The 19074-nt window shown below is 42.0% G+C and overlaps 1 protein-coding gene across 1 annotated transcript in view; it reads left to right on the forward strand.

The window, feature by feature from the left end:
* Nucleotides 1-19074, forward strand: part of LOC135208369 (signal recognition particle subunit SRP68-like) — an 85591-nt gene that overhangs the window by 52067 nt on the left and 14450 nt on the right. Inside the window, 4 exon segments of the mRNA XM_064240470.1 lie at nucleotides 4253-4397; nucleotides 4766-4855; nucleotides 5214-5363; nucleotides 7302-7454. Coding sequence (XP_064096540.1) covers nucleotides 4253-4397; nucleotides 4766-4855; nucleotides 5214-5363; nucleotides 7302-7454 — 538 coding nt within the window.

Genomic DNA, 19074 nt, shown 5'->3' on the forward strand with positions numbered 1-19074 from the left:
GGACGCCCTAGCTCTAGACTGGAACAACTGGGGGAAGATTTACGTCTTCCCTCCAGTGAATCTCCTTATGAAAGTATTGGACAAACTCAGGACATTCAAGGGTCAAGTGGCTCTAGTAGCCCCAGACTGGCCGAAGAGCAATTGGTACCCCTGATTCTGGAACTGGGCCTTCGTCCCCTTCGGATCCCAGTCCCAAGCTCTCCCAGTCAGTACAAACGAGACTGTGTTCGCTTCCTCAGGGATTCTCAAAACCCTAACATTTATGGATTTCATGAAGTTTGCGGCTAAAAGAGATGCAATATTGACGCCCTCAGAATATTCTCTTCTTGGAATCCGATAAAGGGATTCAACTTTGAGGCAGTATGATGCTGCTGTCAAAAAGTTAGCAACCTTCCTGAGAGAGTCAGATATCAGAATCATGACAGTTAATTCAGCTATATCCTTCTTCAGCATCCTTATTTGAAAAAGGTTTAGCAGCTAGCACGATTACGACAACAAGTCAGCCTTGAAAAAGATATTTCAATTTGGATTTAACATAGACTTGACGGATACCTACTTCTCGTCTATTCCTAAGCATGTGCTAGACTTAGGCCTTCTGTGAGGCCTACGTCAGTTTCATGGTTCTTAAACGATGTTCTAAAACTGGCTCCGAAACCGATAATGACACATGCTCGTTTATGATGCTCCTAAAGGAAAACCCTATTTTTATTAGCTTGGCTTCAGGAGCAAGAATTTTCAGAACTGTCGGCTTTGTCCAGAGATCCGGATCATATTCAATTCCTTCCCACAGGGTGGGGAAGTACTACTTTTTCTCCGGAACGTAGCTTTTTGGCAAAAATGAAGATCCTTTGATGAGGTGGGAACCTTGGAAAGTTTTACCTCTTCCACAAGATGTATCCCTTTGTCCAGTTTCAGCCTTACGAGCCTTTCTATCCAGGACCTCCTCATCCTCATCGGGGGGGCCCCTCTTTAAGAGGAGGAAAAGGTGGAACTTTATCCATTAAAGGCATCAGGCAACAAATCCTGTACTTTATCAAACAAGCCAATCCTGACTCTTTCCCAAAAGCACATGATGTCAGGGCAGTAGCCACCTCAATTAATTATTTCCAACACATGAACTTTGATGAGTTGAAAAAATATACCGGATGGAAATCGCCGACAGTGTTCAAACGCCATTACCTTAAGTCCTTGGAAGCTCTGAAATTTTCAGCAGTAGCAGCGGAAACATAGTTTCCCCTGACTCTAGTTAATTTGTAGTAGAAGATTCAGTCCTCCTTTCTACCTGCCTCACCCAACAGTTCGTCTATTCCTACATTGTTCATTTACATTCACTTGTTGCCTTAGCTAGCTTTTTTAATAAGGTAGTGAGTGCCCCTTATTTTTGTGCTAGGGACACTCACAGATGATTATGCATATTGATCTCATGGATGTTACCCTTATTTTTATGCTATGGGATACATCTCATTTATAATGGTTACGGGTTTTGTATATGTTAAGTCATATACATTCCTTATATATATATTATCATTGTTGATTAATTTGATTGTTTGAATTGCTATTATATTTTGATACATGCCTTTACACAGATACCATTCTGTTTACATGTAAGCCAATTTACCTCTGTACATATGTAATTACCTTATGTTAAGAAACATGTTTAGAATTAAGGGTAATTTAAGCATATTGTTACTTTGTATCACTGTATTTGTATCTTTTTAGCAATTATATTCTTTTTTATTTTTCTTTATTTTATTTGGGACCTATGATTATTTATTTATTCTTTTGTTTACAATCTTGTGCTATTTCTCTGGTACGATTTCGCGCAGCGACACGAGCTGAGCCCAGAAAAGGGATTTTGACGTAAGGAAAAATCTATTTCTGGGCGATTGGCTCGTGTCGCCAGCGAAATCCCACCCTACCCATCCCACCCTTTCGCCAAGATTGTCTGCTAACTTCAGGATGGCCACCAGGGGCGCAGCAGTCGACAGCATGGGATGGAGTAGTAGTAGTACGAGCTGCTACACCCTGTGGTCGGCTCCCCTCTTGGAGGATTTGGTAGTGGGAGATTTCTATTGGCATTTGGCTCGTGGTTGTGGTCTCACTCGCCTAGTGTTCATACCGACACCCTCCTGGAGGGTGAGCGAGTCAGTTATACTGACCTTTTTTCTTTATTTTATTTATTCTCTGGTATGTGTTTAGTACATTTACCCTAGAAATAATAGATTAAAGGATATTTCGCTGGCTGACACGAGCCAATCGCCCAGAAATAGATTTTTCCTTACGTCAAAATCCCTTTAGTGAACATATGGTATTAATTGTCCCATATTTTATTATAGGTGATCTTAATTATCTCACATTCATTTAACAGTATTATATTAATATTTATTTAAATAACTGTAATTAATAAATACAATAATGAAAAACATAAAGGGAAAAAAATGTTTTTGCTGCAGTAGTGGTGTTTGTTGATTATGCATCTGACCTCACATTTCCGAAATCTGAAAAATTCCAAAAACCGAAACATCGGAATGTGTGTACTGCACATTTTTTAAAACACGCACACAATGTCTACACATTTACTGCAAATTACAGTACGTACGTATTTATTCCTGAGAGAGAGAGAGAGAGAGAGAGAGAGAGAGAGAGAGAGAGAGAGAGAGAGAGAGAGAGAGAGAGAGAGAGAGAATGATTAAGGACTCCAAGGCGTGTTATTTTTACAATTATTTTATTATCTTGGGATTTTTTTTTAATCTTGAGATTTTCTATTCAATTCTCGAGATTAATAAGAAAATTACCGTAAATTGACTAGCATCAAGCACACATCTGAATGACTCGGCCATTAGCAGGCTAACCACCAACCTTATGAACTTGCATGATACATGAGATACATGACAAAAACACAAAACCACACTGTTTATTGGTGAAAATTAGGGGGTTGCACGATATGGGAGATTGCACGTTATTCGAGTTATATACGGTATGTGATTTTTTTTTAGCCTTTTATGGAACAAAATCTAGCAAGAAATTGCCATTCCCAGTTGGCAACACTGGCCTACAAACGTTTGTTTGGTGTTGTTATGAAATGTGGTGTGCGGCGCGTTCTTTAAATTGTACCCATATAAACGAGTTAATTATGTGGCATCCAAAAGCCCTGATTCTTTTACTCTTATGGGAAAGACGCCTAAAGGTCAGATGAAGGTTTTTTACGTGGAATATACTAGTATTAACGTGTTGTGACGAAGGGAAGAGATTTTCGCTGCATACTGTTGGTAGCATTATCGTTATTATATTACTGGATTGCACTGCAAAATCGTCGCCATCTTTTATCAACATAGATTGTTGGTGAGTACCCATATGATTTACATATTTTTGATAGTTCTCTTACCACTCATCCTCATCTTTCCTTGTAAAAAAAAAAAGAGGCCCACCATTGCGTATGTAGGCTTCTAGCTGTAATCCCTAGGCTAGTATGGCTACATACCTATGTACAGTAGTACATATACTACATTTATTTTTTAAGGCTAATTTTTGTACAATAACTTTAAAACTGTCTTGAATTTAGTTTTAGGTGATAGTTGAAAACATATTTGGTGTTTGAACTAAAGTAGGCAGTTATAAACATTTGGAATAGTGGTCTTGGGTGGGTTAACTATTAAAGTAGGCAGTTTTAAGCAATTTTTGAGGGGGGTATCAGGATAACACGGGTATTTACTTATCACTGGGGGGGTTCTAGGCCCTATCCCCGTGGATAACGAGGCCCCACTGTATATCAGTATTATTGACAGCTGAAATCAATACTGTACATTTTGTCAATTTAAGTTAATAGAGAGTATTGGCTGAATTCACAACCTTTTTCCTCTTACTACTATTCATGCTACCATTTATCTGGAGCTAGATATAGGATGTGTGTTGAGTGTGTTGAAGCTGTGAATTCACAAGAATATAGAAAACATGTAAAATACAGACAACATAATTTATTTTTCAAAATGTTAAATAACTGGATAACTTTGTGATACATTTGTTAGTTTAAGCCAGGCAGCTGTGCCAAGATTCTCAAATTTTACTGGGCTTGCTAATCTATCGCAGAGAGTTTTGGGTATTTTGATTTCATACTCTAATGACTTGATGTTCTTTATTAATTGCAAGAGTATGAATGTAAGGCTCACTTCTAATTAAAGTGTGAAATTTACAACTAACATTGTGTAAATGTATGGTATTGGTCTGAAATCACTAACATCACTTCCTTTTTTAGGGCAATATACAGCAAGTTGAAAGATGCAGTGTCAGAAGATGAGGCAGAAATCTATGCTAGTAGATTACAGGAATTAGAAGTTAAGTTGCGATTCTGCAAACACCACCTGGGTGATCGCTCAGCAACGGAACACATTGTTGGCAATGCGTGGCAATGAAGCATTAGGTGATAACTCGATGTAAGTTACTTGAAAAGTATTTTTTTATGTTATACACATTGTTTATTGCTGTGTAATGAGAAATTAAAGTTATGTAACTTGATCTAAATTTTTGTTTTATTTTAGCTGCTAAAGCTTGTCTTATTTTGATTGAGGTAGTTTATATTAATAAAACCTTTTAAGTACTAATCTTTGAAGTTGTAAATTTTCTTGGCTTTTCAGAACCAGAGAGTTCCTTAGGACACTTGAAGTATTCTTTTGATCTAAAACATTTTTCAGGGAACTTGTACATAATGATACTTATTTTATTGGCAGAATATTTTGTATTTTCTAATTGGTAAATGTTTCCCATACAGAATCTCCTTGCTTCAGCAAGAGAAAGGCAAGCAGCTACTCTTAGTGAAGTTACGTGGAAAGGTCGTAATCTTGCTGTTAAGCATGAAAAAGTAAGTACTACTGTGCTATAAGGGTTATTGATATTTCTCTTCAGCAGATTAGGTATTTTTCATTTCTTCATGTTCATAGGTTTGCTTGTGAATATATGTGAAAACTCTAGTACTATTCTTTTATTAGTACATTTTTCATAGTATGGTAATTATTTGATTATTTATCATATGTAAAATATTTGTGTTATTTTGGTAGTCTTAATTTCCACAACTAACCTTGCAGGTTTTATTTGTTTTGATTTTATATCCATATTAATAATGCATCCAGTAATGTTCAGCTAAATGGTACTTGTCTGATTTTTTAGTGACATTTACCTGTTGTTATTACCCAGTCTAATTTTTTCAATCATTATTTTAGGTACGATTGTTCCTATTAAATGAAGGACTCATTCATGAAGAACTAGAAAAAGCTAACAGCTCTGATGATCGTGTAGAAATGTTAGACAAACTACTTTTTGAGTGTAAAGATGCCTTACAGATAGTGCGGGATGATCTAAAGAATGATCCAGTAAGTATCTGTCAAAAATTTGTTTTAAATATTGGGAATGGATTTATTTTTTTAGAAAAACATTTTTGACCAGGCACTGTACATTAGATTCATGTTAGATTAAGCAACAAACTCTCAAATGGCAGAAACTTCAATTTTTCATGGACATGCAATGCAAAATTTCTTATTCCTCGAGAAACCCTGCTAAAGTGTTTTTTTAATTTTTTATATAATTTATAGGTTTTTCAAGCTTGTATGTGCAAATTAAGTAACATTATTATAATATCATCCCCTCTCTCTCTCTCTCTCCTCTCTCTCTCTCTCATCGTCTCTCCTCTCTCTCTCTCTCTCATCTCTCTCTCGTCTCTCTCTCTCTCTCTCTCTCTCTCTCTCTCTCTCTCTCACTGAGATGAGAGAATTTTTATGGTACACCGTATATTTATTAATATTTTTAATTGTTAATAAAGATGATAGTATAACTGTAGTTACATAGCTGTAGTTACAAAATGCATATTCCAATATCATTTCCCTCATCTTTTGTTTTTAACTCAAAGAGAAGTGCAATGCCAGAGCTGTCAAATATGTCAAGTTAATGTGACAGATGGGTACGGGGAGTGATGCCAACTAGAATAGGTTGAGGAAAGACTTCTAAAAATAAAAAAGATCAGTCGGAAGAGGGAAGAAGAGAGAAATAGTTCCATGTAATCTTCCCACTCCTATGTTTTTACCAACCATATATTTATTTTTTTATTTTTTTTAAGGTAATGTATTAAGCTAAGTTTTAAATAAATTACAGTAACTTTAATTTAATTTCATTTAAAAGTTAGCTTAATACTTTAGGGAGCATGATTAGGGTCATATTTAGTGTTCAAATTCTAGAAGTAAGCATTTATTAGCATATTTAGAGTGCCAAACCTAACGCAAAAATTTCCCTTGCGCAAGAGGGTCTGGAACGTACCTTGTGTAGTTTCTTGGTATCAGTGTATATGGGGAATGGTACAGTTATGGGAACTAGCAAATGTGAGCAATAGCAAGCATCTGTTTAGTAATCCTAAAAATGTCATTATCGTGGGCTCAGTGTCAGATTTAGTAGTCTTGTTTGTGACAGACTGAGGAATGTACTGTCCTCATCATTTGTGAATAATTTTTTGCTCATTTCATAATCCTTTTTTCCAATTTAATACTGTCAATAAGTTCTGAAACTTATTAATTTCCATCTTCATCAGGTGAAAAGTTGCGCTATTGCCTCTCACCTCAGTAATGAATTAGCATAATATAATAGAGGGATGGCCACTGACATTTGATATAGTTTTTATGTTCCTTAAGTAAGAATTATTTTACTGCAAGTGCCTCACTGCTATTGCCTCTGGTTTGTTTCTTCTGCATGGGTGTTCTTTCTGGAGTAGCAGTAACTTATGTATTGAGTAAAGGAGTTCCCTTTAGCAGATGAAATTTCTTTGTGGTCGACTCAGATGTGTTTCAACTCAACTTCCAGTTAATGCTTCACTGTTCCAGGAAGTCTAAGTAAATTGGGTGTTGGGTAATTTTAGATAATGTAAAACCTATTAAGCCATGTATATTTCATTGTTGAAATCCTAATTTTACTTAGAATGGCTGCCTACCATTCTTTGCCATTGGTGCAGTTCTCTGGTCTGCTGACCAATTAGTGAAAATATTTTGACACTTGAAACCGTTGACTGGCACTAATGGGTTGATTTTCTCTTCTTACCTTGCTGTGCACATTTTAAACAACTGTTTGGCCCACTGTTGACCACCATCCCAACTGTTAGTTAGAGGTGTATTCATGAAACTGCTTAAAATGTAGGATTGTAAACTTTTGTATATTAAATGATAGAATGCCCTATCAATTTTTATCAGAAGAGTGATGTGTATGGAGATATATACTGTTTAGCTTATTACTTCCGCTATAATATAACAGTATTGTAATTGTGTTTTCAGACATTCAAACCACGACAACAGGTCAACACAGGACCAGTCTCACCTTTGCATTTCCTTCATACATACTTGTCTTATCACCGGTTGAATTTAACGATACTTCGAAACAAGGCTTTAGGTGGATACCTATCAAAAATTGTCTCTGGAGAAATTGAGGTACTGTGTTGTAATTTTATGTTATTCCATTCTGTTTTTTTGTATTTTTCCTGCTAGAAAAGGGCTCTCCTTATTCAAAAAGCAAGGAGGGTCTTTTCTTTGTTACAGCCTTTAATATTGATGTTGTAAGTTAAATGTCTGTAGCCAGCCATGAGAATTTATTCATAAATATAGTGGAAATTAGAGTACGAAGAATTGGAGGAAAATAGACGACTTAGTCGGACTTGATAAAGGATAAAAAGTAAGTAAATGACAGAAAGCAGTGCAGAAGGCAGCTAAAGAGTCACTGCAGAGGACCATTAATGCTGCTAGTAGCACATCTTGTAAGGCACACTGTGGACAGCACTTCCGTACACGACATTCTTTTTCGTATGGACAATATCACTAACCAAGTAAATACTTTGAGTAATCATGAATAATGAATTAATAGATGTATATTTTGTTAATACTCAAGTTTGGTGTTTTGCTAATTCCTTACATGAACTGTTATCAAAAACCTTCAGAAACATCTGCTGCAGCAACAGAAAAGATTTAAGAGATATTAGAAAGTTAAGGATAAATGAATACTTGTAGATCTGTGTATGCCGCGTATTTCAAAGATTTGATGCTTTATTGAATCTAAATGAGAAAATTGTCATTAAAAAAGCTTGAGGAATGTATTTAACTTGAATCCAGCTTGCACTAGGGAATTTACGTTAAGACTTAATGTTTGTTAGTTATGAAAAATACAAGTTGATATTGAATTTTTCATTTTAATGAGACAACTGAATCGCTGTGTTCATGTGGTCAGGATGATTTAAATGTGATGGATAAAGCGATAACTGATCAATGAGTAGCAACTTATTGTAGAATTTCCTTTTTATATTTATATGTTTGCTGGTAACTGGGGTCACTACCTAAATTTTAGTGGTCTTGGAAACTACAAGTGTCCTTGATCTAGATTCAGAGAATGGAACAAAAAGAAATATGTCCTAGATAAAGAAAGAATTGTGATTTCTTTCATTTCACCATCACTTCCCATTTCCTTTTGTCATCAGTTGCCATATACAAGAAGTTTCCATGTGGAACAACATACCAGTTTCTGACCTTTCTAACTGAAACATACCAGTTTCTGACTGAAACAGGGCACCTCCCCCTGTTTTTAAATATGTTTGACCCAAGGCTTAATAGGCCAATAAATAATTATCCTCAACAAAATTGCATCTTGCAAAAAATTAAAAGTTAAAGCAACGTAACAGGAAAGTGATAGCAGACAATGAATGCACTCCAATATATAGCAGAAATCATGTTTAAGTCACAGTAACCCTGTAGGTGGCAGGTTAACTACCAGCTTCTCACACAGACAGTAATTGGTTTTTTCTAAACATAGTAGTTTTTTTTTTACCTCCTGTATCTGCCCTCTTTGAAAATTTGTAAAACCCTACAAATGGGGTCAGTCTGGCATCTCGGTTAAACAGTACCAAGCTAGTTGGTGTTAACCTCACAATCGTTTTAATCCGTTATGCCACTTCTAAGTTAATACCATATTCTAAACCTCCATATCTGCCAATTATATGAATTTGATTGGAAATATTGATTGCATAAATCAATAAGTTGAACTATTAGTATTATAAAATATAATCTTACCTTGTTCTAGTTTTCCCCTTAGTTTAGAGATATTCTTTTGGGCTTAAAACTTGTAAAAAGAAAATTATACGAAATGTGACCCATTGGTCTTGTTGAATTATATTAAAAATTTATATTGATCCCTAGAAAGCATGGTCTCTTCAAACAAAAGGTACTAGTGTCAGTAAGGGGCAGCGACTTTTTCCTTTAAGAAAAAACCAGTTTAAGAAATTTACTCATAAATGTGCATTGTTCTATATGAAACAAACAAAAAAATCGGTCTTAACATTAGGATTTACTAGCGCCAAGCTGGAGAACCGGTAGAATTAAAATTAACTTGTGCGATCCAGGGACTATTGGCATCTATACCAGGTCATGGGGCCATGTATTACCAGAATGACCCTCGGCGTCTTGTGAAACCTGTTTAACCAGTTATTCTTTCTAATTTTTTTTCGCCTTTAAGATAGGACGGTGTTACTCTTTGGGTATCTGTTTAAAGCCGGTTTTAGTTTGCCCATTTTTATCCATGTTTCACTTTCATTTTTCTTATTAATTCTCTCTCTCTGAGTGTGCTCAGTGTGGGTGTGAGACAAGACAAAGGAAATGCCCTGGAGCAGTGGGCTTTCCATGTTTCAAGATTCCTAACTTCGGCGTCGACGGATCCTCATCCAACGTGTGTAGGTACAGAGTATGTAGCAATTACTAATCCTTGTTCTGTTTGTCGTGGTTGGCCGGTGGAACAGTGGAGGAAGGTAAGTTTATGTGAAAGGCCAGTACAAAAGAAAGGAGTCGACGCCATCTTTGGATGACCAAGCGTTGCCGGCTTCTTTTGTATCTGCAATACACCAGACTGCTCCATAATTGTTTTGCCACCTGCCTTTGATTTGTCCCATACCCCTTCGATTTCTCCTAGTGGTTTCGTTATCAGAAAACTCCAGGAAGGGTTTTGGGTAATTTGATCCATATATTTACGCTCCGTTGTTCCCAGCAGGGAGGGGGGAGCATCGCATCTTTGTTCCAGTGCCTGCTCCTGACTCGAACAGGATGGAAGGTATGTGGGCGGCGCTAGGCCTACCAGGCGTACCAACCTTGGAAGGTTTGCTGTCGCATTATGTGGCGTCACGTCCAGCAGAATCTGGCAGCGCTGAATATTCCTCACCCCCCGGGTTTGCACTTTATGGGAAATAATGCCGCGGCTACGCCAACAACTTCAATATTTACGGCGATGCAGAACATGGGGGGTAGTTTTGCTGCAAACACAGGGATGCCAGCAGCAGCCGCCCAGTCTCTCCCTACAAGATTGGTGATGTCACAACCGACGTCACACACGGACATGGGAGACGCGATGACGTCACAGCCTACTGCTTCTCATCCTACTTCGCTGCCTTTGGATTCAAATACGCTTTCTGACTCGTAGTACACACTGTAACTGAAAAAATTACAGATCTAGAGAAGAAAATTGATGAAAAGACAAAAAGAAAAAGGCGTGATTTGTCGTCTTCTTCCTCTAGCTCGGCGTCATCGCTAAGTTCGATGACATCACAGTGTGTACCAGTCAAGCGTTGGAGGATACGGAATTTTGCGACTGATCCTCGGCCAAGAGGAGAGGAGTGAATTCTTCTTCATCTTCTGGCCAGGACTGTCACATCCCAGTCAGCGAAACAAAGGCAAGAAGTCAGTGGCCGGTAAGTTCAAGCTAGCGGACGAAGCCGTTTACAAGAGTCCGAACGAGCGAACGAGATGACGGCCGATGGGATAATGGCCGACGCGGAGTTCCCAGTAGAGACTACGAAGAGTCAAAGAAAAACTACAGTGTCGTTGGCGAAATCGACGTTAGGGGGGGCCAAAAGTGCAGCAAAGGATAGAGCAAGATACCGGTTTTTGCCTGTAAGACAGTTTAAAATATGGAGAACAAAAAGATGATAAGGCTCCTATAAAAGAACGAAGAATATGCGAGTTGGCAACCTCGTCTGATAATTTGGTAATGGAAGGCGTTGTCCGCCTAGATGAAGGATCAAGAGGCCGAATTCTCCGACGGTCGTTGGAGACAATATCAATCGTCATGGCGGAGAGGAAGTGAGCTCGGTTTTGAGAGAGCCTTCATCTTGGAGGTATAGGCGAGATTCTCGCTCTAGATCTGCAAGCAGGGAAGGAGTGAGGTGGTCTCGTTCTCCTGCTGACTGTTTGTGATCGAGCCGTCGGCGGTCATCAGAGATCAAAGAGGCCGCGGCCGTAGGGGCAGACTGCAAGAAGCACCCCGGACGTTTCTCAGGGGATAGGAGTGAGATAGCGTCTCCTGTGCTGAGCACAGTACGCTAGAACCGGAGGGCGGGAGAAAACCAAGAGTTTCTGGCTCGTATGCGGAGGTGATTGATTTGATTTGTCAATTCAATAACCTTTCGGACGAGAACGGAAAACACCTGCCAGTATGCTTCCTCTGGGGATTGACATGACGTTTTGGGGTGAAAAAGGATACCAAGGTGTCTTATGAATTGCCTTGTTCAAATCATGTGGAGTCCGCTTTACAACACATAAACGCAGGGATTGCGGGAAGGGACAATTCCTTAAGATCGCTCAAGTTTATACCCTCCTCCAATAATGAAGCACAGAAAATATTATCGACACCGACGGTTTTCTTTGCTACTTAGACAAATTAACCCAAATGTGGTAAGGTTAAGGCCTGGATTAACCTTAGATCAAGTAAAAATGGAATGCCCTTCGATGACTTGCCAAGAGGCTGCTACGTCAGAAGCAACAGCTTCTTCTGTCTTTCAGACTGCTTCTTGGTTGGATCTTTGGTCAACAGCAGTGGCAAAGATTGCATCCTCAGAAGTGACGAGGAAGGTAGTGGATGAATCAATGTTCATTAGATTACTATAATCAGGTGCCAAAGCAATTGCGTACTTGACAAATTTAAGTGCCAATGTTTGGGCAAATATCCTGTTAATGAGGAGGGATGCAGCTTTGGCTAGATTAAGCCGCACTGTTGATTTAGATTCCCTTCTAGCAATGAGGAATGGGAATATCTTAGAGTCGCAATTGCTGTTGCCAGAAGCCATACTAGAAGAGGCTATAGATAGAAGAAGGATGGACACTAACGATAGATTTGTACAGCAGGCAGTTAGAAAAACATCTAACAGTCAGGCTAACCCTATGGAGGTAAGGCAGCAGCAAACACCTCGAAAGAAGCCAGTGAGGCATAACATCCCTAATAGAGCAACAAGACTCTCTTCCCCTAAGAAGTTAGCTCATCGGCCCTTTCACAATAGAAATAACAGAGGGAGGGGCTCATGACGATAGGATAGGCGCCTCTCATCACTCACCCACACCAGTGGGGGGTTGCCTGGCAAATCACTGGAAAGTGTGGCAGGAACTGGGAGCAGAGCAGTGGGTGGTGGATGTTCTCATGGTCGGGTATTTAATTCCGTTTGAAGTATCCCCACCCCTGACAGAACAGCCATTACCTCACCTCGCTTATGCTCAAGAACCTCAGAAGGCTTTTATTCTGCAAGAGGAAAGTGAAGAAGAAGATGAAAAAGGGGCTGGTGGAACAAGTATCCATTTCCGTCAAAGGGGTTTTACAGCAGAATTTTCCTTGTACCTAAAGCCAATGGGGACTGGAGGACAGTAATAGACCTGTCAACATTGAATATGTAAAGAAAAAACCAGATTCAAAAATGGAAACTCCAAAGACGGTTTTACAAGCAGTCAGGATCAAGGACTTTATGCTGACAATCGACTTGAAGGACGCATACTTTCAGATCCCAGTCCATCAGTCTTCCAGGAAATTTCTGTTTCAGTCTTGCAGAGAAAGTTTTCGAGTTCAAAGTTCTGTGCTTTGGATTGACAACATCTCCAAGTTTTTACAAGAGTATTCACTCTTGTGTCAACATGGGCTCATGCTCAGGGGATCAGGCTAATAAGATATCTAGACGATTGGCTGGTGATAGCAAAGTCCAGAGAGAAATTACTCTGGGACAGGGCGACCCTTCTACAGTTTTGTCACAGCTTAGGTATTGTGATAAATCAGGAGAAGTCACAGTTGGATCCAAGTCAAACGGCTTGGTTTATCTGGGAATGGTTATAGATACAATAAAAGCCAAAGTATTCCCGACAGACCAGAGAGTAGAGAAATGCAAACAAGTGGTGAATGCCTTTCTGGAAAAACAAACACAGCCAGCAAAACATTGGCAGGTAGTACTGGGAGTTCTAACTTCCTTGGAGAAGCTAGTACCACAAGGGAGGCTACACCTTCGATCTCTACAATGGAGGATGAAGGAGTTCTGGTCACCAATAGTAGATCACCCATACGAGCAGATTCCCTTGTGAGGAAAGACTTGCTGTGGTGGGTGAAGGACAACAATCTGACAGTGGATGTTCCCTTCAGCAACCCTCCCGGATCTCTTGATGTTCTCAGATGCATCACTAGAAATTGGTTGGGGAGCGCATATGGAGGGCTGAAGGTTTCAGCAAAATGGAGCGGCGAGGACAGAAAACTCCATATAAACGTGCTGGAGTTGAAAGCAGCGTTTCTAGCACTACAGGGATTCAGGGAGAGGGTGCAGGGGCAATCAGTGGTATTAATGTCAGACAGCACCACAGTAGTAGCTTACATAAACAAACAAGGTTTAGTGTCTCGACAGTTACATGTGATGACAGTTATACTTTATCAGTGGGCTGTAGAGAACGTAGTAGACATCAGGGCCAGATATATTCCGGAAAAAAAAAAGAAATATAGTGGCCAACAAGTTGAGCACAGGGTCAGATCCTGGAATGGAGTTGTCCTTGCACCAACAAGTAGTGGACAGGATGCTCATGCTGTGGAAAGGCCGATCATAGACCTATTCGCAACCAGGTACAACAAAAAGTTGGGAGTGTATTGTTTCGTAGTCCCGGACATAGGAGGCAAGTAGCAGAAGATGCGCTACAACATGGGACAATCTGGACGTCTACACATCCCTCCATTTTGTCTAATCCGTCAAGTTCTGAACAGGGTAATGCGGTCTCAGAACCTCAGAATGACTCTGGTAGCTCCTTTATGGCCAAAGGCGGAATGGTTTCCGGACCTTTTGGAACTCCTAATAGACGTGCCGAGAGAGTTACCCCATGGAACAACCTGCTATGTCAGCCGCACATGGAGAGGTACCACCGGTCGGTAAAGTCCCTATCACTTCACAGGTGGAGACTGTCGAGTATCTCTTGCGAGCGAGAGGGTTTTCACAAAAAACAGCAGTGCAGATGGCAGGAAATATCAGAAAGTCATCGGCAGCAGTATACCAAGGACAATGGTCAGCATACTGTGATTGGTGTCGTAGAGGGAACTTGTCTCCACTCGGTACCACTATTCAGCAATTAGCACTTTCTGATATATCTCAGGACAGAAAGGCATATGTCTGTATCTGTGGTGAAGGGGTACAGGGCTGTCTAGCCTCGGTCTTACGCATGAAAGGTGTGGACATTCATCTTCATGGGAGTTGGCCATGTTGATGAAGAGCTTTGAGCAGTCATGTTCGCCGAAGGAACTGAAAACCCCAGATTGGGATTTGACCATGGTACCGAGTTGTCTGACAAAACCCCCCTACGAACCACTAAGGCAGTCCACAGATAGGAGCCTGACCCTGAAGACAGTCTTCTTATTGGCCCTAGCTTCAACCAAAAGGGTGGGGGGAACTACATGGCCTGTCATATATCGTAAAGCACTCGAAAGGTTGGAAGTCAATGGCATTCGAGTTTGTTCCAGAATTCGTGGCCAAAACTCAAAACCCATCAATAGTGGATGGCAGATTTGACTCATTTTCCCTACCTTCTCTGGCAGATTTTGTAGACAATGACAAAGATGAGATGCTTCTGTGTCCTGTCAGGGAATAAGAGAGTACTTAAGGAGGACAGGCACCTCAGGCCAGGGTGCAGAGGTTGTTCGTAAGTAGACAGGACCGAAACAAAAAAGGAAGTGTCCAGGAATACAATATCATTTTTGCTAAGAGAAACGATCAGGAATGCCTACATCACAGAAGACAGGGGTCAGATAGCCAGGAGAGGGCTAGAGCTCATGACATCAGAGGCTTGATTGCTTCTTTTGCATTCAAGAAGAATATGTCTGTGGAGAGAATTCTGAAAGCTGGTGTTTGGAAACGCCAAACGACTTTCACTTCCTTTTTTATTTAAAAGACATTGCCCATAGATCCTTGGATACCTTTTCCTTGGGGCTCCCAGTTGGTGGCAGGCCCAGCAATGGGATATAGCTCATCCAGTACCCCTTGCAGGTCAGTTTGTGTCTAGTCTAAGATGAGGGTATGAAAGTAGAATGAATGGGATGACTGGTCTCGTTTCTTTACTACTTTTCTCTCTACTCCTTTACCTACGGGCAGTATGAAGGAGAGTAACCATCACAAGCTGGAACGGACTAGATGCAGGTGAGGGTGGGCTCAGCCATAACTGTCGGGAAGGTTTATGTTTTAGAGTATGAGTCATGATTTTCAGGTAGCATCACACCCCTCTCAGTAATGGGGAAGGGAGGGATGATGGTGGATCCAGATACAAGGGACAAGAGTGGTTTATGAGAATGGAGGGTCCTCTATTTTCCCATAGTTTATAAACCATGGCATGATACCAGCACCCAGTGAGGGAAACCAATAGATTTTCTTATATCCTTGGTTCAAGGGTTTATAGTCCATTCTCTTGGAATACTCCTAATATTCGGAGTTTGTTTCATATATAAACAAATGACAAATTTATAACTAATTTGTATTTTTCATAACTAACAAACCTGAGGTCTTAGCAGTTAAAGGCCCACCTCGAACCACCCCTCTAGCAGTCTCAACTAGGTTAGAAGTATAAATGGCAGGTCACACGACGCCGAGGGCATTCGGGGTAATACATGCCCTGTGACCTGGTATAGATGCCGTTAGTCCCAGGATCGCACAAGTTTAATTTTAATTCTACTGGTTTCCAGCTTGGCGCTAGTAAATCCTAATGTTAAGACCGAAGGTTGTAGTTATGAAAAATACAAATTAGTTCAGACATAGTTAAAATAAAGTTTGCTAATAAATGACATAATTTCTGTTATTTTGTATTTATAAAAATGGTTTAGGATGGTGGAATGCAACTTGTATAGTAATCCCCATCAATGTACAGGTTCATTTTTGTCTGTGAAATATAAGGAACCATAAATTTGTTCCGACACGGCATACAAACCTGAGGTCCTTTTACAATAGGAAGGTACTAGCGGCAGCTGGATAGGTCGTAAGCTTTCGAACAAGGGGTTCGGTAGTTAACTGGCTTTGTCCGACAGCGCGCGCACGCGACTGGGAGGTAAACAAATCACTTTTGCTTTCGGCCTGCTGGCGTGTGGACGTGTATCATCGCTCTCTGCCCGCTTCATCGTCGTTGCTTTCGCATGGTTGTGTTTTTCTTTTTCTATTTATCTAGTGAAACTGAATTGTAAGTACAATCATTTCATATTTATTTCCATTGAATTCAATTGTGAATTAAGGATCTTGGTTTCACACGCCCTCCGATTACCCGAGTGCCGGGACTGAAGAGCGTAAGTGCGGGAATTCATTTTCCCAGAGAAATGATCCTCGTATTGTGTATGCTCGGTGCCGAGGGCGGGAGAGCGCTCGCTCCGAGCGTATATTTTGGTTTGGAAAGGTGTAGATGAAAATCGTAAGTAAGTGCTCTTTCATTTATATATTTTTTTCTTTTTTTGACCTGTATGCTCGTTGCCGAGCGAATGCGCTCGGCACGAAAACTTATTCTGTATGGAAGTGGAATCGCAAGTACAGTATTCTTTTTCATTTTCATATATATTATTTTGATTGTAGCAATACTCATTTTGGATCAGTTTCCGAGCTTACCCGGAAATTGATCCTTTCCCCTTTTTATTTGAATGAAGTGAAATCGCAAGTGCAGTTCTTTTTCATTTTCATATTTTATTGAGATTGCATTGTTTACTTGGATCAATGTTTCTGCTATTTCCCGGGAATTGATCCTTCCCCTTTTTATTTGTATGAAGTGAAATCGCAAGCGCAGTATTCTTTTTCATTTTCATATATATTTTGATTGCATCAATTCATTATGGATCAAGGTTTCCACTTCATAATCGGGAATGATCCTTTTACCCTTGCGCTCGGTACCGAGGGCGCAAATGCGCTCGATCCGAGCCCTTATTCATTGTGAAGTGAATCGTAATGCAAGATTCTTTTTCATTTTATTCCTTTTATTATTGATTGCATCAATATTTATTTGGTTCAAGTTCCGCCCAGTCAGGGAATTGATCCTTATGCCCTTGCATTCGGGCCGAGGGCACGATTGCTCTCGGGCTCTTATTATTATTGTTGGGTACATGGGTGCTGTGCGTGGGGGTGGGGAACGAGAACCCCCCCCCCCCCCCCCGGCTGCTGCAATCCCACAGATGGCCCTTCCCCTTTGTTTGGAGGAGTTATCTGCGTTCTTCTCCGCCCGATCCGTCGAGCGCGGGGGAGGGCGCTCGGTGCCCGATGTACAATTGTATTCGGGGTCTTCCACTCGTTCGGAGAGGGCTCACCCCCCCGCGCGAGGGGACTTCCCCCCCACTAATCGCTACTACTGTTATTTCCGCAGGTGCTACTGCCACAAGGGTGGACCTTGGTGAGGTATGGGCGTCCTTCCATTTGTAGGGCGTGCTAGTGGTCCAGGCGGGGCCTGCGGTTCTATGTCTGGGCCTACTACTGCTGTCACCCATGGAGTGGTGACCACGCTCCAGGTGACGACGTCCCTCCTCACCTGGTGTACTCGCCTCACGTGGTAACAGTCTTGCCTACAGCCGCTGTGAAGTGCCGTTCGCCGTACCGAGAGTGGGGGGCCGTGCCGCCGCCGCTCGTGGTTGCCGCGCTGCACGACCGACACTTCCGCTGCCCTAGAGCTCGCCCTGGACCTGCCGCCGGTATCAGGATGTTGCTGGCTGCTGCTGCACTTCCTGTGTTTCCGGTGCTGCCTGCCGTACCTGCCGATTCTGGGCTGACTGTCCATGCAGTTGCTGCGTCTGGCTGTCCCTGCCGTTGCTGCGCTGGCTGTCCCTGCCGTTGCTGCGCTGGCTGTCCCTACCGATGCTGTGCTGGCTGTGCCTGCTGTTCCTGAGATGCCCATACCTGCTGACGTCGTCCCTGTTCGTGGTGGTACTACCCCAGACTTTGGTCTGTCTGTACAGGTGCGTCGGCCCTGTGGCTTCGGCTACAGCAGCCCCGGCTCCGCCCTGGATAGCAGATCTTACGTCTGTCCTGAGGAAGCTGACGAAGAAGAGGAGGAAGGTGTCGTCGTCGTCGTCTTCATCTTCTTCATCGTCGTCGGCTGCCGCCTCTTCCCTTCGACTTCTAAGGCTTTCACAGCCGAGGAAGAAGAAGGTTGCCTCCTCCCTCCTAAGAAGTCTCTCGGGAGCTTCTCGGGACCCGTCTCACCTCGGTGGGACGGGAGGGTTCCTTCCGCTGGTCCTCCTGCTCCTTCGGGAGCGGGGCCCGTCTCTTCTACGGGGACCAGAGGGGTACCGGCTAACACCGGTACTTCCTCGCCTGGTGTCAGTGGTTCTGCCACTGCATCAGGGTCCGTCTCGGCCTCTCGTTCCGCGGGAGGTACCGAGTGTACGGTCGCCTACCAGCGACCGTGCAGCCAGGAACCAGACCTCTGAGTCCGCTCAGCGTCAGGTTCAACGGCACGGGGCGGAAGACTGGTGACAGCCGCTCACGCGACTCTCACCAGACCAGCTCTCGCTCTCGCGGCGACCAGCTGGCTACCCGGGGACTGACGGTCCACGACCGGCCACGGGCTGAGGCTGGGAAGAGGTCCTCCCGTTCGCCGGTGCCAGCCACGCTGGAACCAGCGACGTGACGTGCCGTGAGGACAAGCACCGTTCTCACTGTGACAGTGGAGCCTGCAGGTCGCCTGACCGTCGCTCCTCACAGAGAGCGATCGGGTACGGCAACCAGCACCAGCTCTTCTGACACTCGAGATCGGGGCCGCTGTGCTCAGTCCAGCCGTTCTC

The sequence above is a fragment of the Macrobrachium nipponense genome, chromosome 35 (assembly GCF_015104395.2).
Source record: "Macrobrachium nipponense isolate FS-2020 chromosome 35, ASM1510439v2, whole genome shotgun sequence".
Lineage (NCBI taxonomy): Eukaryota > Metazoa > Arthropoda > Malacostraca > Decapoda > Palaemonidae > Macrobrachium > Macrobrachium nipponense.